General features: G+C 41.9%; 1 protein-coding gene across 1 annotated transcript in view; it reads right to left on the bottom strand.

Moving 5' to 3' along the window:
• CSMD1 (CUB and Sushi multiple domains 1) overlaps nt 1–23,771 on the bottom strand; it is a 1,672,960-nt gene that overhangs the window by 110,067 nt on the left and 1,539,122 nt on the right. The window contains exon 51 of the mRNA XM_047092364.1: nt 21,845–22,033. Within this exon, the coding sequence (XP_046948320.1) occupies nt 21,845–22,033 (189 nt within the window). The remainder of the gene's footprint in view (nt 1–21,844; nt 22,034–23,771) is intronic.

The raw sequence follows: 23,771 nt of genomic DNA, 5'->3' as shown, positions 1-23,771 counted from the left end.
CAATTATTTTGTTTAGCAAAGAATTGAAAACACGGTTAAGTGTCTGCGTGGCTGTTAATAGTTTCTGTAATCTTGTACTGGGGTCCAGTTCTCCACCTGAGGTGGTCAAGCATCTCACCAGGTTTCCCGTGAGTAAACTTGAATTTGCTGTTTGGCCACAATCCTCAACCTACGGACATTCCGATCATCACTCAAGCAAACGCGTGATGACTTTTTCATGACAGGCTTGATGAGGACCACCAGTAGAAAATGCCATTACATTACAGCTCGAGAGTGCGTCTTTGTGATAAACCCACGACTACCCCAGCAATGTCTTCAGGACCTCCCACATGACTCACACCAGCCAGAGACAGGGTTGGATTTAATGAGTGAGTCTTGTGTGGCTTTGTTGTTGGATGAGAGGACGTCACATCATCAGCTATATGAATTTACAGGCACAAATGCTGCAAGCTGGCCAACAAGCATTTTGAATTTGATTAACAGAGATTTATGTAATCTTCTCTTTCTCCATAACTTGTTCCATCCAGCCAGGGACTCTAAGTAGTGATATAGGTGATGCGCAAAATGAATGAATTAATTCACATTTAAAACAATATATAACAAGGGGTAAAATATGGTTCAAGAGTTTCTGTATCAAAAAGTATGCATCAGCATTGCCAATATCTTCTAAATTAACTGTCACCACCATTTGCAGTTTGTTGAAAAATGTAACACAATGACTGTAAGTGATTGTAGGGAGAGGACAGCACTCTTCCACTATTAACTTCTATTTCAGGCAATAAGCCCAGGAAAACCATTCAGTGCAACCTGAGCATTGCTAGGTGTGAGGCCATATTTTTTGGAACCCAAAGCAAATCTAGGTATCCTGTGTCACGTGAGCTGTGCCTTTGTTTCACGCCCAACATCCAAATGTGAGTACTGGTGTGGGAAAATTATCACGAGTGCACATACATGTGAGAATTAAAGGTCTGTGTAATGATCATATTGATTTCTCTTTAAAAATCTACAGGAAAAAGGATGGAATATTTGACAAACACATGGATTCAGAGATGGAGAAGTCTGAGTTGGTTTTTTATTTGTTTATGACTCAGAAAATTGGGGGCTCCTGGGTGGCTCAGTCGGTTCAGGGTCCGAGTTTGGCTCAGGTCATGATCTCACGGTTCGTGATTTTGAGCCCTGCGTTGGGCTCTGTGCTGACAGCGGCTGGAACCTGCTTTGGATTCTGTGTCTCCCTCTCTCTCTGCCCCTCCCCTGTTCACACACTCTCTCTCTCAAAAATAAACATTAAAAAAATTTAGGAAACTTACTTAATTTATATAAGCTTTTTTGATTCCTTATCTGTGAAATAAGAATCATCCTATGTCCTCATCAGGGTGACCTCGGCAGGACATACAATCAAATGCACATAGCAAAACACTGGGAGCACATTAGACTCTAAGCAAATGGTAAGTTTCATTAGTTTAAATATTTCTTCAGATTTAACATAAAGGAAAGCCTTCTTCAACTCTTTAGAGTTGATGAAAAATGAAATAGGCGTGGAAGAATGTTTCCTGCCATCATGGGTATGGAGGAAACATGTGATGATTAATCTCTCACACCCTGTGTGCCCCCACCAACAGAGATTAGGCGGTACTTGGCTGAAAGTGGCCACGTAAGAGCTACCAGTGTCTCCTCAAGAGCCAAAGCAGGGTTCAGGCTCAGGAGAACTAGTCGACGTCCAGATACACTAAAAGCACTGGGCCAGGACATGCTTGATCACGGGCACAGAGAGATGGTAGAGATAGACCATATTACGGAGAAATCTCTAACTTCAAACAACATCATCTCCTTTATTAGTATAATATCTGGCATCATCCACTCCTGAGGACCCGAACAGAACAAAATGGCAGTGGAAGGGTGAATCTGCTCGTTTTGTCTGAGCCGGAACATCCCCCTTTTGCCCTTGGAGAGGGGCTCTCCTGGTTCTTGGGCCTTTGGATTCTGTCTGGGAGTTAACCACCACTGACCCCACTCCAGTCGGCACTGGATTCCTGGTTCTGGGGCCTTTGGACTTGGAATGAATTACACAAGTTTTCTTGCTTCTCCAGCTTCCAAACAGCAGATCCTGGGGTTCTTTGCCTCCATAATCGTGTGAGCCAATTCCTCTAATGAATCCCCTGTTATCAACATACGTCCTGTTGTCTCTGCTCCCCTAGAGAACCCTAATACAAGCACTAATGGAAGCGAGCATTGGACACGTTGTGCAAGTTGCCCAGATGAGTAGAACTAGCAAACGGCTGTGTCAGAGCTGGGATCTCAGAGTAGCTGATGCCAGGGTATGCCCCTCAGTTGCTGTCCTATTGTCTCCAAGGTGCCACCTGCTATATTTCACCACATTCATATTTTCTATTTCCAATGTCCAACCACCAGCAATGAAGAAACACACGCATCAATAGGTTAGAAATACACTTTCAAAATATAATTCTGAACATATAAAGATCGTGTTAAATGTGAGCATTGATGGTAATATTTCTGGATCTATTTATTATTATTATTATTATTATTATTAAACTCTCCTTATCTTCCCTGATTTCCCAAGTACTTCTCAGAATAACCAGATACTAAGCAATACCCACCCGATGCTTAGCCAGCACCCAATATATCATTGATATCATGCTGAAGGCTGAGATAGAAAATAATGGTAAGAAAAACAAAGAAAAGAATGGTAAGAGAGGAGGTAAGAATACCTGAATGACCACTAGGCCATGGGATCTAATATGTCATACTGTCTTCATTCATTCACTGTGGGCAGGGGTGATGTCCGATGCTCAAAAGAGAGCATGCACTAGCATCAAAAATGTCCTTCTGTTTGTTTTGAGGGACAAAGAAAAGTGTTTCTGAAAATGAGGGCAGACAGAGGGAAGTAATGACTTGTATTTGCAGACCTTAAAAGCAAACAGATGGACAATGAAATAAAAAAAAAAAAAAGGCAACTCTGAACTGGAAAATGCAAGATAACAGGACTCAGCTGAGAAGTATTTTCAGCTATTCTAAACCTCTTGAAAATATGTAGTACCTCATGGCGCAAGGAAGAAAGAAAGAAAAAAACCCCACTAATTTGAAACAAACAAAAAAGCTGTGGAAGGAAGGCAACCCAGCAGGTCACATACAAATGGCTAATTACAGGGAAAAGTTCTGACTCGGCAAGGAAGGGGGGTGTAGGGGCAAACCCGTGACTTCAGCAAGGTTGTGGGAAAGTAACTGACTTGTGCCCATCTGTTTCTAGAAAGTTGTAGGAAGGCACAAGTGCAAATGTTAAAAACGAAACAAAACAAAACAAAACAAAAATGGGGGTCATTTCTTAGGAATATAAAACAAAGTTTCGTTCAATACAAAGCAAGTATCTGGAGAGAGAAAGCTGGAGGAAAGTAAGGCACCATTCAGGGGTGTTATGGACCAAATCGGAGCCACTCGTTCACTGCCACTGTGCCACAGAGTTCAGTCTCTCATGTTTGCAAGTGACCTTAATGGGCATTCCATCTGGCATCAGAGGAACGCACTCAAGGACCCAATGCACTTCACTGAGGGCTGGTTTTCATGGGAACCGGCATTTTGGGGGCCATGTTTATTGAATGTGGTAAGTGGGAGGATGTCATGAGATCGTGCTCTAACACTAATCAGTGCAGATGTACATGCTGTTCTGATCACAGAAAATTCACTTTACCTATGTCAGCCTGAGATTCACCACCTGCCAAATAGGACTAGTAAAACGTCCTCCTGGCCATTGGGTGGGGTTAGTTAGGGAACATTTAGGGGGGCTGCATGTGAACCAATCAACACTGGTCAGTCACCCTCTTTTTTTTTTTTTTTACAAGTGAAGAAATGGAGTAGCAGAGAGAGACCAGGTTGCCTAGTAAAAGACACAGATGATTAAAGGTGTCTCTAGCAAAACAAATGCTGTGGGTACAAATTTTTGCCTACATTTTTTCTAAAAACCACTGACCTGTAAAATAACACCAGCATTCTCCACAGAGCTAGAACAAACAATCCCAAAATTTGTATGGACCTAGAAAAGACCCTGAATAGCCAAAGCAATCTTGAGAAAGAAAACCAAAGCAGGAGGCATCACAGTCCCAGACTTCAAGCTATATTACAAAGCTGTCATACCATCAAGACAGTATGGTACTGGCACAAAAACAGACATATAGACCAATGGAACAGAACAGAGAACACAGAAATGGACCCACAAATGTATGGCCAACTAATCTTTGACAAAGCAGAAAAGAATATACGATGGAATAAAGACAGTCTCTTCAGCAAGCGACATGCAGAAGAATGAACCTGGACCACTTTCTTACACCATCCACAAAAATAAATCAAAATGGATGAAAGACCTCAATGGAAGACAGGAAGCCATCAAAATCCTCGAGGAGAAAGCAGGCAAAAACCTCTTTGATCTTGGCCGCAGCAACTTCTTACTCGACACATCTCCAGAGGCAAGGGAAACAAAAGCAAAAATGAACTACTGGGACCTCATCAAAATAAAAAGCTTCTGCACAGCGAAGGAAACAATCAGCAAAACAAAAAGGCAACTGACAGAAGAGGTATTTGCAAATGGCATATCAGATAAAGGGTTAGTATCCAAAATCTATAAAGAACTTATCAAACTCAACACCCAAAGAACAAATAATCCAGTGAAGAAATGGGCAAAAGACATAAACAGACACTTCTCCAAAGAAGACATTCAGATGGCCAATTGACACATGAAAATATGCTCAACATCACTCATTATCAGGCAAATACAAATCAAAACCACAAGGATATACCACCTCACACCTGTCAGAATGGCTAACATTAACAACTCAAGCAACAACAGATGTTGGCAAGGATGAAGAGAAAGAGGATCTTTTGCACCGTGGGTGGGAATGCAAGCTGGTGCAGCCACTCTGGAAAACAGTATGGAGGTTCCTCAAAAAACTAAAAATAGAACTACCCTACGACCCAGCAATTGCACTACTAGGCATTTATCCACGGGACACAGGTGTGCTGTTTCGAAGGGACACATGCACCCCCATGTTTATAGCAGCACTATCAACAATAGCCAAAGTATGGAAAGAGCCCAGATGTCCATTGATGGATGAATGGATAAAGAAGATGTGGTATATATATATACAATGGAGTATTACCCGGCAATCAAAAAGAATGAAATCTTGTCATTTGCAACTACATGGATGGAACTAGAGGGTATTATGCTAAGCAAAATTAGTCAGAGAAAGACAAATATCATGACCTCACTCATGTAAGGAATTTAAGATACAAAAGAGATGAACAGAAGGGAAGGGAAGCAAAAATAATATAAAAACAGGGCGGGGGACAAAACATAACAGACTCTTAAATATGGAGAACAAAGAGTTACTGGAGGGGCTATGGGAGGAAGGAGGGTCTAAATGGGGAAGGGGCACTAAGGAATCTACTCCTGAAATCCCTGTTGCACTATATGCTAACTTAGGTGTAAACTTAAAAAATAAAATAAAAAATAAATAAATAAAATAAAATAAAATAAAATAAAATAAAATAAAATAAAATAAAAACTGCTGACCTAAAATTTTGGCTATGTTTTATTTTTTAAAAATCAAAAACACAGAAAATGAAGAAGAAATATACACAGGATATAAGTAGGGAAGGCTGTTACGAGTGTCAGTGCTCAGAGCAAATGTCAGCCTTGATTTCCCACAGTTGGAAATTCAAAACCATCCCATGTTTCTGCAGGAAAAGCCCGGCTGGTTCTTTCCGAAAACCTAAGTACAGGGGCGCCTGGGTGGCTCCATCGGTTAAGCGTCCGACTCTTGATTTCAGCTCAGGTCATGATTTCACCAGTCGTGAGTTCAAGCCCCACGTCGGGTTCTGTGGTAACGGTGTGGAATTTCTTAGAATTTTCTACCCCCTCCATCTCTCTCTGCACCTCCCCTGCTTACATTCTATCTCTCAAAAAAATAAATGAACTTAAAAAAAAAAAAAAGAAAACATAAGTACAATTTCTTAGAAATACCCAACATGAATTTAAGGAACTGCTAACTCAAACTCTCAATACAGTAGGAACTAATGACAAATTAGGGACTTCATCTCAGAATCAAGGACCAGAAAACTTTTCTTCTTGCCTTCTTTTCTTTCTTTTATGCCCAGGATATATGCATGTAGAAGGGCAAAAGTGAGAGAACAAAACCTGAAACACACAACTCTATTGTATCCATGCTACAAAACATTACCATAAGTGTCTTCTCATGCTTTTTTTCTCCACTGACTTACGCTAACGTTTTATTTCATGGGAAAGTAAATAACTCAATGTGGTGAAGGCCAGAAGAACTTCCCTAGCACATCTAAAGAGGTAACAGATCTAGAATTCCCAGTTCATAAACCAAGCATATAATGTGTGTAACATTTCATGGAAAAAAAACCAAAAAGAAAATATAGACACATAGATACATGGATATAAGTGATAAAGAGACAAAGATGATAGATAGACTGACATACAGAGAGCCAGCCTACAAAACATCCCATAAGGGTTTTCTCAAAATATGAAAGGAAAAATAGGTAGGAGTTAACTAAAACTCATCAACAATCACGAATATCAATAAAGCTGAGAAGCCAGATTCCTTGGTAATAGTAGGAAAGCTGTAGACATAATAAAATTTGAGTCTGAAGGTCCCTCCTAAAGGAAAATGCATGAAGATTATAGTTTCTATGGGTTTAGAGGGTATCGTCGCTACCTAGCCAAATTGTTTCTCCTAACACTATATGAACTGTGCGAACATTGGCAAATTACTAATCAGCAATTTAAATTAAAATTTAATAACACTGTGCAGACTTTCTAACCATATTCTTGAAGGCTGATTACTGAAACTGCCCATAGGTGATGCCAAGAAGCATTGGAGTGTAGAAAACTGCCTCTTTGTTCCAAGGGCTTCTGGTTACAGCTCTCCCGTACAATTCTTGGTGCTTTACCTTTTCATTAACGACACAACCATGACGGGTAATGAAACGGAAGCATCCTAATATTTAGCACCTAGCCATTAATTAAAAATTGGAATTTGAATATATTCCAATGAACAACTCCATGACACTCTAGACTTGCGGTTCATTTGAACCTTGCTCACAGGGAGAATGAGGTGACACATAAGAAGATATAATCAATCAGTGACAAATACAAAATTTACATTCAGTTATTGCTGACTTTTCCATAGGGAATTGAACAGACTAAGCAGCCAGTGTAAAGTCATTCTGAAAGAAGGTGGGGTATAAACGAATCAACTAAATGTATAAAGTGAATTCTGGGGGCACTGTAATCCTTGACTACTCATGTCTCTCTCCTGTTCTTTTGTCTTAATTTCTGTAGAGGTTCAAATAAAAATATGCAAGAATATAATAGCTTTAGTAAAACAATAATCATTGGTTTTTCAAAAATAGGACACAGTGATATCGGTCAAACAGTTCTGTAGACTTCATATGGATGGAAATCTGATCATAATTCCAGCAAAGTCCTTTGACATCAGTTTCACAGATAAAGAGGAAGATATTACCCCTCTGATAACTGCATGGTAATGGAGGCTCCAGAGAGAACAGAAAACTGAACTGCACAATCGGAAACTCATATTTAAGTTTATTTCCTCCAAATTCCTCTGGCATCACAAATGCATGGGATAAAGAGTCAGTTGAGGTGAAATCATTACCTTCAATTTCTGCTGTCAGCCTCAGTAGGAGATTCTATTTTGGATGAGTTGAGGGTGTCATTAGTTACTAACAAAGAGGTATAGACCAACAAAAATCCACAAAGGTTTTCAGAGGTTGACTAATTTACCCCATCCCCTTCAATCTCTTGTCTCTGGCTCACCATGGGCCCAATGGTAAGTCTGGTGCCTGACACAGAAAGAGCTCCGTAAAATTCATCCAAGGAATGAATGGACTCTGTCCTCTAGGAGATGTTCTCAAGTAGTTAGTCAGCAAACAAGGCACACGGCAACAGTATTTCCCTTTCTCGAACACATATAAGAAGGAAGCTATGATTGTCTTTCTCTCATCTGCAAGTCTGTCCACAAGTCTGTCCAAATTATTGCCCAATTCCTTCAGTCCCTGTGCTCCCTAAATCCTATCTTTTGACCTCAGTGACTCCCTGTTCCAAGCCTAATCACATATGATAGGCCACCAGAGCTTTCTCTTGGGCTCATTGATCTTTCAGGTTAAAAGTGATGATGTAGGTCATTAGAGCGATCCTTATGTTCCAAGTGACAAATCGAGGCCCAGAGACACTGAATTTGAGTTTTTTTTTTGTAAGTTCACACAAATATTTAAGACTAAATTGAGAATCACAATTTAAACCTCAATATATCACTTTAAAATTAGTTCAAACATCCTCTTTCATATGCATAAATACATATACTATAGTTATATATGTCATGTATACGCATGCAATATACTATAGCAATATAATATTATAGATTGCATTACCATAATATTGCTATAATGAGGAGAATTAGTTCACCTCACTTTAATAATATTAATGTAACAATGTCAGTCAACATTCTTCAACTAGTATTACATTATAATATATTAGATTATGTTAATTCAATAAATATACACCAGATATGCAATAAACATGATATTTAATAATTATAGTATCTTATATTAAAAGTTAATATTTAATCAGATGTTTATATATCTTTTTATATAGTTTTTCTCCTTTGTTCCATAGATTTAGGCACTGTAATTACTTCAATCATCTCACTGAATCCTCAGACTAAGACTTGTATCAATATTATACCTGGAGATCTTCAGGTTAAGTGGGGAAATTGATGTCCAAAAATAGTAATGATTTACCCAAGGGTCAGACCTTATCCAAAGTCAAGCCAGCCCCTAGTGCCAAATGTCTCAATATCAAGTTTATGTTCCTTCAACCGCATCACAATGGCCTTTTTCACTATAATGAACAATATAAAATATTTTGTGATTCCCTTTTCCCCAATAGTTCTATCCAGGAGGAAAATCTCATGGCCTATGTCACTAATGTCTCCAGCTTTTCATAATTTGAAAACTACTTCCCCACTTTTTTTTATTCCATTGGCTTCGAAAAATCTCTCACTTTGCTGCCTAACATCATGCTTACTGGCTTTTTACAGAAAAACAGAGACCTTTATTGTCCCTTCAAGATGTTCAGGATTCATAATAGAACATCCCCCGTTTGACATCGTGGAAGCTAAATAATGACCCAACATGGTGTGATTCCCATTGATGATCAACAGTGCTGATCTATACAGACAAATATATGTGTGTGTGTATGTAATCTCCTGTTTGAAGATCATTAAAATCTATTTCTAGCAAATTTCTTGGAAAAGAAAAAAAAAGATCAAGCCATGTGCACACCAATATGCAACAATGCCCAATCGGAGGCGGTATTATTTCCCACGAATTCAAAGTTAGAAATAAAACAAACAAAAAGCAGTGCCCACTCCCTGTCTGAGCAACCACAGCCTCCTGGAAAGTGAATGCCCACGTGCCCCACCATTGGTCAATGACGTCGCGGGCACAGATGCAGATGACATGTAACAATCTCAACGTGGACACTCCGTCTGAACCCCACTGCACGGGGTTCGTCGCAAATATGCTATTTCTTATATTTCCGACTGGCCATCATGTGTTTCCTTCTATGGAGGCAGCATCTAACTCAAACTAAAGCACCATATGCACGAGACCCTAGGTCCCAGTCTCCCTGTATTTCGATCGCCATTTTCATCCTTCATGGGACATTTGGAAGTAACTATTCCAGCGAACGGAATGCCCATATGTAAGTTGGTCCACTACAAATTGGCATGGTAAATTATCCTCAAGATGACGCCTTCTACAGCCAATGCTCTTATAAATTATTTTTTAAAGAGAATCACCAATGATACCTAGTAACAGAGTCAAGAATATAAATGAATTTCAGAGTCAAACTCCTGGTGCGTCAAAGACCAATCCTCCTCCAGTCTAGGTCTGCACAACCATGATCAATTTTTCTGAGGTCTGTCCCTGCAAATCCAAGCTGTTAGAATTAGAGGTGAGAGGGTTTGTTTCTAAGTTTGTCCATGGAAGGGTCCAATTTTACTAACGTTCTCCATTAATCTGACCCAACTAGAAATATGGAACCATAGAATATATCAAACTAATCCACAAAACAAACACCCTGCACTAAAATCAACAATGGAGATTTGACAGTTAATTATAACTGCCTAAAAAGGGACAGCTAGGAACGAGCTTTTAAACATTAAAAAATCAATCAGAGGATAAATTCCTATGCCAAGAGTGTATTATTTTAAAGAAAAGTGCATTAACATGGACTAGAAAATGGTCACCAAACTTTCTTTGCCGTGGCCAAAAACGTTTGAAGAACACAGCTCCTGGGGTGGGCACTTATGTACGTGTGCCCAGAATCCCTCAGGCCAAATTGGAAATCTCTTGGAATAATGTCAGATGTGTCATCTGTGGGTCTCTTTCTACCAGCGTCCTAGTTTTGACTGCGATGGGAAAGGCAGATGTGGTGGAGACACGATGCCAAGAATCTGACCTTTTCTCTCCACTTTCAGTGAAGCCCTGAGGTTCTTCGGTTTCAATCCACATCGTTACTGGGTGGCACAGCTTGCTGAAGAGCTGTTACTTTCCATTTCTTTCTTACAGTAGAAGAAAAGGGACAGAGGGAGGAAGTGACCTGGAGGGCTGGAGGAGCCAACGTCTGGGGAGCTGTGGAATCAGGAAGGAAGAGGGAATATTTTATAGCCTGGAAAGGTGGCCGGGCCTGTTGGCTTTCTCCAGCCGCCCTAACAGAGTGCCGCACAACTTGGGGGCTGGGACGACAGAAATGCACAATCTCCTGGCTCTGAAGGGCAGAGAGCGGAGATCAAGGTGTTGGGAGGCTTAGTTCCTTCTGATGGGCATGAGAAAGACTCTCTTCCAGGCCCTTCCCCTTGGCTTGTACATGGCCATCTTCAACCTTGTCTTCTCCACATGGTGTTCCCTCTGTCCCAATTTTCTATTCTTAAAGGACAACAGTCATATTGGATTAAGAGCCTACCACAATGACCTCATTTTAACTTGTTGACCTCTGTAAAAACCCTCGATCCATCATATAGTAGTGGGCATATAGTCCCATCATAAGCTAGTGGGCATTAGGACTCCAACGTACCTTTTGTGAGGGGTACAGTTCAGCCCATAACGCGATGTAACAGTACGATCCCCCTGCATTTCCACTGCCTAGTGCCACACACCCAATCACAGAGCACTACGGGCCACGTACACCATGCATGGGGTGCTCCGACTTGTAGAATCTACTCCTACAACCTTGTGACTGCTATGTTGGAAAGTTGAAGACAACATCACCAGCAGCCTAACTGCAAACTGTGTTTCTTTCCAACAACAGCATTTATGACAGACATCTCATTAAGCAAGGCAGTTGAGGAGATGGTGGAACCACACTTATTTATTTGTAAATTTCTATCAGTGACAGTTACGGTCCAGGGATTGTGCAAAATGCTGGGCATTCCTATATAAGACAATATCTCTGTCTTCAAGAATAGAGATTTTTAACATACGTTCCTTAAACGCCCGCACCAAGTTCACCTAGGATGGTTGTAAAACTGCATGTTCCAGACTCTGTGGGACGGGCTCTGTCGGAGTCAGGGGACCAGAGAATCGAGAGGCCGGAAGTTAGGGGCTCCTTCTCTAACAAGAATTCCAGATCACTCTTGTGACCTTCCGAAGTTGAGAACCACTGATCCAGGAAGAGACTGACAGACATACAAGGACAAAACAAAGTAGCAAGTGCTGAGACACATGCGCAAAGGGAGCTACGGGACCCCGGGGTAGGGGCACCTCAGTCCCCCTGGAGCCAGAGAACGGCTTGCCTCCGGGAGCTCACGAGTGGCAGTGAAAAGGCAACTTACAATTCCCCACCATTTTCAAACTGCCAATTTTGCAGGCATAGCTCGTCACTGTGGCTCTTTCATGCAAGACCATAACCTACTTTTCAATGTCAGTCGGTATCGTAAGTAGCACATGGGTCATTCTCCTATCATTACTCCTCTTTGCCTTGAAGTGATTTAGGAGCCATCGCTTTTCAAAGTGCCGCATGCCCGAGTAGAAAGTTCCGTACGGACTCTTCCCTCTCGGCTGCCAGTGCACGCACTCCCTTCTATGATGCTCCAGGGGTGCAGGGAACACACACGGTCCTATCTGGCTGTTTGGGGAAATATTCTGAGTATCTCATGTCAGAATCATTTCCCAATGTTAAGCACAAAAACTACATCACAGAAATTTCCTCGAAGGCAAGATACACGGCTGACCTCTATGAGGCACTCTTATCAACAGGACTCTGGATTCCCTTTGGAAAAACTACTGCTTTGTGGTTTTGTATTTCCTGGCCCAGGAAGGTCAAGAGCCTCATACAACAACTGCCATGATACAAAATTACCCTAAATGTACGTTTGCACTCACTACTGGTTTTATGATGAACACGTCCCAGAGACAGACAGAAAACACGGAGCTCCGCGATTCACACTCGTGCCAGGCACGAGCAGAGAAAACACATTCTTTCATTTGGTGAATAATCACGCCGGGTTTTTGACCATGAGAGAGGAAAGTAAATGTCTTCCATAACATATCTGAGATACAGGTTACTAACTAGAGAAGAGAACTGCTATTGGCTGAATTATAACCTGCATTCTGGTCTGATCCTGGCGCGTCATCTAGGTCGGAGGTCAGCAGGCTGTGACCTGAGGGTCAACACCGGCCTGCAGCGTTTTGGTAGAGTTCACCAATAAAAAATGGCTCAACCAAAGGGATTTTGAAGAATTTAAAGATGAAGAGCACGTGGGGCGCCTGGGTGGTACAGTTGGTCGAGTGTCCGACTTGATTTCAGCTCAGGTCATGATCTCATCGGGGTTCGTGGGATGGAGCCCCATGTCAGGTTCTGTGCTATCAGCACCGAGCCTGCTTGGGATTCTCTCTCTCCCTCTCTCTCTGCCTCTCCCTCCCTCACACTCTCTCTTTCTCAAAATAAATGAATAAACTTAAAAAAAATGAAGAGTATGTCACAGAAACGATAAATGACTCACAAAGACTAACATATTATTACCTGGCCCTGTATAGAAAAAGTTTGTTGGTGCCTCATTTTGCTCATCATGAAACGTAAGAGAAATGTATTACCAGCTTAGTCGCTTAAATGTTGTTGACTTTATTATTTATTTACTTAAAAAAAATGTAAGTGGGCTTCATGCCCAGCACAGAGCCCCACGTGGGGCTTGAACTCATGTCCCTGAGATCAAGACCTGAGCTGAGATCAAGAGTTGGATGCCTAACTGACTGAGCCACCCAGATGCCCTAATATTATTGACTTTTTTTTTTTAATTTTTTTTTTCAACGTTTATTTATTTTTGGGACAGAGAGAGACAGAGCATGAACGGGGGAGGGGCAGAGAGAGAGGGAGACACAGAATCGGAAACAGGCTCCAGGCTCCGAGCCATCAGCCCAGAGCCCGACGCGGGGCTCGAGCTCACGGACCGCGAGATCGTGACCTGGCTGAAGTCGGACGCTTAACCGACTGCGCCACCCAGGCGCCCCATGACTTTAAATAGACATTTGTAAAGTTTCTGCCAGAAAAAAAAGTCAACAAGTACTTACTGAAAACACTCGTGGATGGAAATATGTTTGCATCGTATAAGAGAGTTCCTTTTTTCTCCGGTACCTGGCTCTTAGTACCTGGCTCCGTGGTAAAGATTTCACGTCAAAGTTTTCACCTAGTCCTTCAAATAAGGCAGCGGGGAGTGTTCATATCCCTGTTTACAGATGAGGAAGCAAAACCTCACTGAAGCCAGATTGCCTCAGCTTCCCGTTGGTCAGTGAATGCTGGGGACAGGTGGGTCCACATCTAAATTTCAGAGACTGGCTGAAATAGCCAAGAGCCAACCGCTCAAATCCTATAAAGAGATCTGGGGCAAATGCGTGGGGGTTGGCAGATTTGGGCTGTGTGAACTACGTGGGTTCATAACCTAATAACTTCGACTATATCTGGCATGGTGACTATAACCTATATCCGTACACACACATATTTTCTTATATATTATAATAGGCAATTTGGAATTTAAAAAACACATTATATTAAATTTCTAGAAACACTGCCTTATTATCATGACACAGAGGAGCTTGACCATTTCATAGAAGCAAATAAATATGCACATGAGTAAAAATCAAGCCAAGAGTCACAATTACCTTATGAACGTTTTATGCTCCTAAGAACAATTATTAAGATTTACAAAATAACTCAAGCTCTATGGCAGGACACTGAACATATCTTCCTAATTTTTGATAATGTTGCTATTTTTATACTTTTTAATGTTTGTTTATTTTTGAGAAAGAGAGAGACAGAGCACAAGCGGGAGAAGGGCAGACAGGCAGACACAAGAATCCGAAGCAGGCTCCAGGCTCCGAACTGTCAGCGCAGAGCCTGACGCGGGGCTCGAACCCACGAACCGTGAGATCATGACCCGAGCCGAAGTCGGACACCTAACTGACTGAGCTACCTACGTGCCCCAATAACATTGCTATTTTTGAAAACTAAAAAAGGAACAGTTGCCTTCTGAAAGATGCCCTTTCAAAGGGCAGCAGTAATGTTTAGGGTACATGCAGGATAGAATGGAAATAGCATAGATTTCTGTGTCTGAAGCACATGGGTTCCAACCCCGTCTCAAAGGTTCAGTCTTTGTGTTGCTGGGAAGGGTCCCCTCTGAGCACTGGAATCCGTAAAGACTGAAGAGCTGGGAAGACAAAACGCAGCTCCTACGGGACTCACAGACCTACCCAAGCCGTTTCCCTCATCCGCCCGGCTTGTCCCCCACAGGTAACCTTTACCTGAGCAAATACAGCCTTCCTGGCAGTTCTACTCTGCGAGGCATCTAGGTCTCTCTATCTTCCAGTTCTGACTTCACAAACAGAAGCTTAATCGTGTAATTTGGGAGAAAGATCGTATTTCTTACTCTTCGTTGCGTGCAAAACGCGAGCAGAGCATTAAATGATAGTCAATGTCAACCCCAAGCTAAGGCTGCAGCTTACAAAAGACCCTGAGAACCCAAGCTTTAAAAACAGAAAGACAGAGAGAGAGAGAGAGAGAGAGAGAGAGAGAGAGAGAGAGAGACAGGGAGACAAAGAGACAGACAGAGAGGCAAAAGACTAAGTGATAGAGAACAAACTGAGGGTTGCTGGAGGGGAGGTGGGCGGGGGAGGGGCCAGATGGGGGAGGGGCTGAGGAGGGCACTTGTTGGGCTGAGTTGTAGGTAAGTGATGGATCCTTGAATTCTCCTCCTGAAACCAGTACTACACTGGTAACTAACTTGAATTTAAACAAAAACTTGAAACGAACAAAAAGAATTACCATAAAATTTATATTATGTAAAAGTAGAAAACACAAAATGGCTGCTGGGAGCTGCTCTCTCTCTTGAACAGGGGAAACTCGAAAGCAGTTCCCTGTGATGCACCAGTTTACCTGGGCCTTTGAGATAATGCAGAAAATTCCAGTTCTAATTCAGGCTTCCCTTCAAGATGAATGAGATCAGTGTATCGATAATGGAAACAGCTGCTTGGCAGAGTTTCTTGCTTTAAGGCAGGAAATGAAGCCTGAAGGACAGAAGATATGCCTGACTTTATCAGGGAGGATATGAACCAATACAGATTTTCTGAGAAAAATAATTTAAAAGGTCAGGCAACAGGAGAAACACAACCTGAAGTTCTCTGAAACCAATAAATACATCTTGCCTCCCGCATTTTTTTTCACTCACAGGTGATCCCCACTATTTGTTTAATCCTGTCCAGAATTTTCTAAACGCTAATTACAAGCCATTATGTTATCTTGGAAGAGGCCTCGCTCTGGGAGAGGACAGTCCAGAGCTGTGACCTTGGCTCAATCTCTTGTGAGTCACAGGATCCTGGCTAAGCCTGGAGAAGGTCCCTCACGCCCTCTTCCAGACCTAACAATAAGATAGCACTGACCCAAGTGTTGAAGACTGATTCTAAGTTACTTCTTTAACCCTCGCAACAATCCTGAGAGCTAGATATTAAAATTCCCGCTTTACCTTGCAGGCAACAGGTTTAGAGTGATAAGGACTCTCACAACACCAGGGACGTTTTTTTCCTCTGAAAATTCTGTGCGTCTAAGATGCCACTGGCAAAAAGTCAGCGAAAACAGGAGAAAACAAAACAGATTCCGGCATTAGGTCATCTTTAAAGGGGGAAAAAAAAATCACTCTCAAATGCATGTCTTATAAGGTCATAGATTTATGGACTTGGGACATTCAAAACATTTACCAAATGCTACAGGTGACAAAAGCGTTTGGCTGGGTGCCCTGGGGACCACAGCACAGATACAGTTTACAGGGTCAGCAGCTGGGGACCTGGAAGGGAATGACCTCAACACTCCAGGCTTGGATGTTGCTTATTTATCAAAACGCAAGTGTTACATATTTTAGTAAACGTGTCAAAGTATTATTGTAGACAATTAAAAAAATTAAAGAGACCAATAGCATCATGAAGTTAGGAAAGGTATAAACTGTGTTTCTTCTTCTGTAAGATTAAAAGGAGTGCTGTTCAAATCACTGAGAAACCTTTTTTTTAAATCTTTATTTAGTTTTTGAGAGGCAGACACAGCACGAGCAGGGGAGGGGCAGAGAGAGAGGGAGACCCAGAATCTGAAGCAGGCTCCAGGCTCCAAGCGGTCAGCACAGAGCCCGACGCGGGGCTCAAACTCCTGAACTGCAAGGTCATGACCTGAGCCGAGGTCTGATGCTCAACCGCCTGAGCCGCCCAGGAGCCCCGAGTCCACCATTTTCAAATAAGAATAATTAAAATAACCACGATGATCTCTGAATCTGGTAGAAGTCTTAAAATATTTCAACGTTCGCACCACTAATTAAGTTCCCAGTTATCTCCAAGACCTCTGATAGGGTGGGCTACAGGATTTACAGCCGCTGGTGACGCAATGTGCCACCCGGTTCCGCGTCTCAGATAGCGCTTGTTCTGTGGTGGAGGTGATTCAGTTTGAAACTTACGGCAGCACGTGCACTTTTTATTCATAATTGTATTCATTTGATTGGGTCCCTCCGGAGCCTAGAGTAGTGTCTTCTCTCATGGAAAACAAACAATGACGTGCCCGATATCTTGAATGAATGCAACTGTGGCACCCTTGCTGATAAGAGTAGGACTCAGTCTTCCTGGAGCGCCAGCCTGGACTGGGGCACGGCGTTCCCCCAGCCACCCGGCAGGCAGCGCATCAGAACTGGCCCCGTGGGCCTCCTTCCCTCCCGGGGCCCATGTGCAGTGAGTCATATCGCAAGACTCCCAGCAAAGGAAACCAAAATACAGGTCGTGGCAGACGCCTCTTCCCAACCCTTGACGTGCTCTGCCAAGAAGACAGTCACCTGTTTCCTCACAGACCTATTTCCACCGTATTTCCAAGGACTCGACCACTGCCCCGCACACAGTGCAGACTTCTAGGCCCCCCTGAATCCCAGGCAAGACTCTGTCCCACCTGCCGCCAGGCGACTACAAGACCCGTCTTTCTAAAATGCAGGTATGACTGTACCTTGTGATCAGAGCCCGCAGCTCTCCAATACATTGGCATCAACCTCAGGAGAGGCCGTGAAGGCCACAGAAACCTGCAGGCAGGGCCTTCCGCGCGGGGCCCTTCCTGCTACTCCATGTTTTCCTCACTCCCTGCAAATTCCAACCCGCGTGTCCAGTGACGGGAAAAATATCCCTGGTCTTCGCTACGACTTCTACTCAGTGCACATCTGCTCTCGCTGAATGCCACACTGAACTGTACTTGCTGACTCCCAAATCTGTGTCTCCCGCTGGACCATCAGAGATTAAAGGGTCGGGAATGCGCCTCGGTACGTGCAGTGCCTAATCCAGAGACACGTCTGGGTTGAACTGGAAGTGGGTGTAGAGTCCTTAATGCTTGTCTTAGGTTTTACTCCTGCCATCTATGACCCTGAGCTACAAACACAGTCGTGATGAGCGTCACTCTGTGTCTGTCTGAAAACGGACATGTCACGAGTTGTATACTCGTTGGGTAAACATATATAGCATGACTATATATCTACTTCAATTTGTAAGAGCGTGTTTGAAAGTTCTGTAGTTTCTGGAGGTAAAAACGTGTACCTTTATGCTAGTTGTGCAAGCTGTTTTCCTGTATAGAATTCAGAGCATTGTAAAGAAAAAGCTCACCCAGTCTTTAACTTCATGATCTACAGTGATGAACTGTCAACAATTCAGGATTGTTAGATGGCGATAATCCACCTCTATATTAACTCTCTTTGGACCAAAATATTAGTTTAAAAAAAAAAACAACAAAACTTGAAATTATCCTCAATTATCATAAAACTGAACGTGAAAATTTCTCTAAATAGAATATATTTCCCACTGTAAATTTAAATTATAAATAAATAAAAATACCAACAACCAAGTAGAAAATAGGTTTCCCTTAGTATTTGTATTTTAACACTGAAGGATAATCCCAATAAATGTAGGATAATCTTGTGTTTTATTTTTCAAGTATTTTCAAATTTAGCCTAAAACAATCTTTTTGATGTTACAATTGTTGGTAAGTTTTCTCTGATCCTACTTTTTAGAGGCATCCATCAAAAAAGATTTCTTTATGCACCTGAAGGAGGATGCTGTTTAATTAACGATATATAACTTAGGTCATGATATATGTGATGGTAATTGCCATAATTTATCAATCTCTTTTCATGGTTAGGCTGTGATTCTCTTGAAGGGAGGAAACATTCATTTTGTTTCCTTACAGCCGAGCACAAACAAATACTCAACATTTATGGGTGGATAGGAGACTCCTCTTAGCCTAACACAGAAAGAGTAGATGATTTAATATGTGAGAGGAATAATCCACAAAGTCTCCACCTGACTAGACGAAAAACAAGCCAATGGCTTTCTATGAAGTCAGGTGAGTGTTTATATTATGTGAAAGTTTTACATTCTATAAGCAACAAAAGGAAAGGGAATAATTAATGCTGAACACATCAAATTGGCCCCTCTTAAATACTGTTAACAATTACACACTTATGTCTCATATTAAATTCACCTAAATCAACTCTAATGGCCCTTGAATCATGAGTAAACGACCTTTAGGGTAGAAAGTGCCAATATATGTTACAAAGCTTACTCTATTCAAAATTTTATGATCCTTTCTCAATGGCCTTCATTTAACTGTAAAATCATTTCTACTATTTATTTTAAAGATTTAATTTTATTTTTAAACGATAAAAACACTATGTAATTGAACTGCATCATTTAAATGTCTTTCAAAAAGCTTTCTTTTTTTTTTAAAAAAGTTTATTTATTTTGAAAGAGAGGTGCATGAGTGTGAGCGGGGTAAGGGCAGGCAGAGAGAGACAGAGAGACAGAGAGACAGAGAGAGAGAGAGAGAGAGACAGAGAGAATCCCAACTAGGCTCCACACTCAACGCAGGGCTTGAACCCATGAACCGAGAGGTCATGACCCGAGCCAAAACCAAGAGTCGGATGCTTAACCAACCAAGCCACCCAGGTGCCCCTCAAAAAGCATACTTTCTACCATGGTTTTTATTTTTAAATATTATAGCCTCACATATGATGACAATATATTGTATGTTATTATAATTAAGGTGCTATTTTGCACAAATTTTAGATACCTATGACTAAAAGATAAAAGATGTTTCCAGAGTAAATGAAATCAAATACCAAAAATATCGATTACCTCTAGAACTGGTGCCTGCAAGACTTTTCACAATAGAAGTCCTTTCAGCAGAAAACAATTTGATTCCAACGCTCAAGTTTGGGCAGAAGGTCTGGATTCTGGGTCAACATTTTTATGATTATTGAGAAGTCACCTTACCTTTTATGTGTCTCAGTTCCAAATACTTTAACACAAGTAAAGTGCAGGAGATTATTCTTAAGTGCCCTCTACGTTTTCGAAGTCATAGTTTAGGAAGAAAGACCACAATCATACTGACTGCCTGGTTAACAGAAGACTTAATAAAAAGTGTAGAACACTGGATTTGTGGGAGGAAGATGACACTTCATGGAGACATGTTATGATTTGAGAACGCAATCACTTGGGGCCTTGATCTCCCAGAAGAAATCTCAAGGAAGACGATCTGATTCCCCACCGCCAAGTGCGTTGTGGGATTCCAACAGCCCACACCGCAGCATCATTGCGTCTGGGTCCCGCACAACGCAAGCAACACACAGCACGATCACCTTCACTCAGGTCCCTCAGCCCAAACAGCACGTATTCCCGAAGGATCTGGCCTCTGGTGCCCTGTTTCTGCGTCATTTAATTCAGCCTCGAACAGTTCCGCTGAGGGAGGAAATGGAAGCCGGAGAGAGAGGTCACGGCGTAGCAGCAAAACAGCCTGCAGACACTGTCCTCTTCCTGTCGGCCATTCGTGGCTGGAGCAGCCACGTGTCCAGCCGCACAGGGGTTTCCAGAAGTCCTCACAGAGCAGGAAGATGGACCCGCCCAGGCCTGGCGTGTCGCCCCTCCTGTGTCCCTCTCACCACACCAAGGTCTCTCCCCGTGCCTTTGAGTGTTTACTTTGATGGCAGCTTCCACCTGGGCTCCCCTTTGTGACTCCGACTCTAGAGGTCCTGATTCTGTAATTTCTGCCCATGCTGATCCACCCCTCCCTTCCTTGTCCGCTTTGGGGGTTCGGGCACGACTATCGCCACGTGCGTTCTTTCCCTGTGCTGATGACACATAGCCCCCCGGGGCTACACTCTGGGCAAGAGAATCTGTGTCACAGACAGAGTAACAAAGCGTTTAAAAAAAATGAGAATCGCTTCTTTTGAAAGAAAAAAAAATACTCTTTAAAAAATAGAAAGAAAGAAAGAAAAAGTACTCTTTTAAAGAACCAAATCATCATTCCTAATGGAAGAAGCTGCTAGAACTTCGTGTGTGTCTTATATTTACGAAGAATTTCAGGAGCTAGAACATCAGTAATGCAAGCTAAGTGTCTGATTAACTCCTTGTGGTCAAGGACACATATATTTAGTGTGATAAATATCCATAATTGTCTCACAGAGCAATACCAGAAAGTCTAATATCTATGAAAAAAAAAACCAGAAAAAAGGAAACCAATATGAGGCTCCATTCATAAATCATAATTAGCTCTCAAAGACCAATATATTTCGTTATGAATATAAATCTCGATAAGACAAAACTATGAAAATTTCATGACTTCAAAGCCTTCAATTAAAATGAAAATGACTTGTTTGAAATTTGATTTTTATGCGTACGACAGATAAAATACCAAAAAAGGCATGAAATATTGAAATCAACTTTAATAAGCCCTAAATTCAGATGACCAAAAGAAAATGAAATATACGGCATATGGCTCAACGAATGGGTTTTTAATCTAAATTTTTTAAAAAGGGGGCTTTAGTAATTGATTTTTTAATTAATACAACTGTCAAGAAAAACTCTTTTGAATCTAAATTGAATAACGTATTTTTTACTTCAAAATGCGGTACAAGTAAGGATGAGGATAACTCTATGCAGCATCTAGTGACTGTTCAACCGTCCTCTGAACTCAGGCTGGAAAAAGCTAAATCAAGCCTAGTGTAAATGTCAGAAATGTTTGCCTGGTCCGTGGAAAGTTTAATTTGTACTTCTATGAACCCATATTCCATTCTTCCTTACCTTTTAGCCATAGTCACCGCTTCAGTAATTGTCAAAATGTGGTGAAAATAAGAACACTAAATTTAATTCGAGTTGGGGGAAGAAAAAGCACATCTCTTACCCTGGCAGAGCGGGGCGAGAGAATCCCACTGATACATGCCAACTGGGTTCCGTCTACAGGTCGCGTTGCTGTGGCCGATCATGCGATACCCAGGCTTGCAAAAATAATGCACTTGACTTCCAACCGCCCCCGTGGTCCTGTTGAAAATGCCTCCATTCTTCGGAGTGTGGGTCAGGCTGCAGTAGGGTGCTAGGGACACACAAACACACACAGATGTAAACAGATACATAGGCACTGCTGCGGTTCCCTCGATGAGAGTGATATACACGAGGTATCTTTATTGTTTAAGTACTGGGAAATCAAGCACCAATATGTCGACTTGGTCTAAAACACATCCCCAGATACCAAAGTCTGGCAAGGGTAAGGGGCAACAGGAAGTCTCATTTGTTGGCTGTGGGAATACAAAATGGCCACTTCAGAAGATGGTGGCAGTTCCTTACAAAACTAAAATTCTCTCGCTCAGAGAACTTAAAAATGTATGTGCACACATCCAAAAAAACCTACACATAAATGTTTACAGCAGCTTGATTCATAATTGCTGGAACTTGGAAGCAACCAAGGGGCCCTTCAGTAGGTGACAGATAAATAAACTGCGGTCCATCCGGACAATGGAATATTCTTCAGCAAAAAGAAATGAACCGTCAAGCCATGAAAAGACATGAAGGGACCTTAAATGCGTATCACTCCGTGAAAGAAGCCAGTTTGAAAAGGCTACATACTGTGTGATCCCAACTATATGATCATCTGGAAAAGGCAAAATTGGAGAGAGACGCTAAAAAGTCAGTGGTTGCCAAGGGCCAAAGAGCAGGATGTATAAACAAGTGGAGAGTAGAAGATTTTTAGGGCAGTGAGACCACCATGTATGACACTGTAATGATGGATACACTCCAGGATACATTGGTCCACACCCACAGAACGTACAACACCAACGGTGACCCTAACGTAAACCACGGACTCTGGGTGATAATGACATGTGTGCGTAGGTTCACTAATTATAACAAATGCACCACGTGGTGGGGATGTTGATAACGGGGGAGGCCTGCGTTGTGCTTGTGGGGGTAGGGGGTACGTGGGAAGTCTCTGTATCATTTCCTCAGTTTTGCTATGTTACGAACCTAAAACTACTCTGAAAAAATAAAGTCTAAAAAAACAAACAAACAAAAACAAACAACAACAACAACAACAAAAACACAACAAATTCCCCAAAGCCCAGAGCCAAGGTTCAATCTCTTATTTTGAAGTTTAGATTGCTTGCAATTGCTACCCAGAGTGAAGGGAGATCTCGACTTTCTGGCTAAAATATTGTAAGGAAATACATGGAAAAATCAAACTGAATTCCCTCACTCATCCTTTTAAAGCTGACCCACTTAAATAAGCTTACTGACCACCAGAATTAGAAATGGTAAGGTCCAGTACTGGCCACCTTATGTGAAACAAAACAATTCTCAAAAAAAAAAAAAAGGAAAAGTATCCTTAAAATGGAGAAAATAGAAGGTTGTAACATTCTGCAATTACAGCCATTAACTTTTTCCTTGTCACTGTGGCTAAGCGGGTCTTGTGCATTGCACGGTGACATAGACATTAAGCTTCTTTCTAACATATTCTAACATACGGGATTCGAATACAATCTGAAGAAAACGCACTACTCCAGGTCAATAAAAATCTTACAAGAGACTTAATCACCACCTTTGAAGGAACTTTTTTAAAATGGAGGACATGGGGCGCCTGGGTGGTGCAGTCGGTTAGGCGTCCGACTTCAGCCAGGTCACGATCTCGCGGTCCGTGAGTTCGAGCCCCGCGTCGGGCTCTGGGCTGATGGCTCGGGGCCTGGAGCCTGTTTCCGATTCTGTGTCTCCCTCTCTCTCTGCCCCTCCCCCGTTCATGCTCTGTCTCTCTCTGTCCCAAAAATAAATAAATGTTGAAAAAA

Source organism: Lynx rufus, unplaced genomic scaffold (genome assembly GCF_022079265.1).
Source record: "Lynx rufus isolate CCGP_SWC_20201006 ecotype Redwood Valley unplaced genomic scaffold, mLynRuf1.p SCAF_3, whole genome shotgun sequence".
NCBI classification, from domain to species: domain Eukaryota; kingdom Metazoa; phylum Chordata; class Mammalia; order Carnivora; family Felidae; genus Lynx; species Lynx rufus.
Note: the sequence above shows the minus strand (reverse complement) of the source record. Positions and strands in the feature narration are given on the sequence as shown.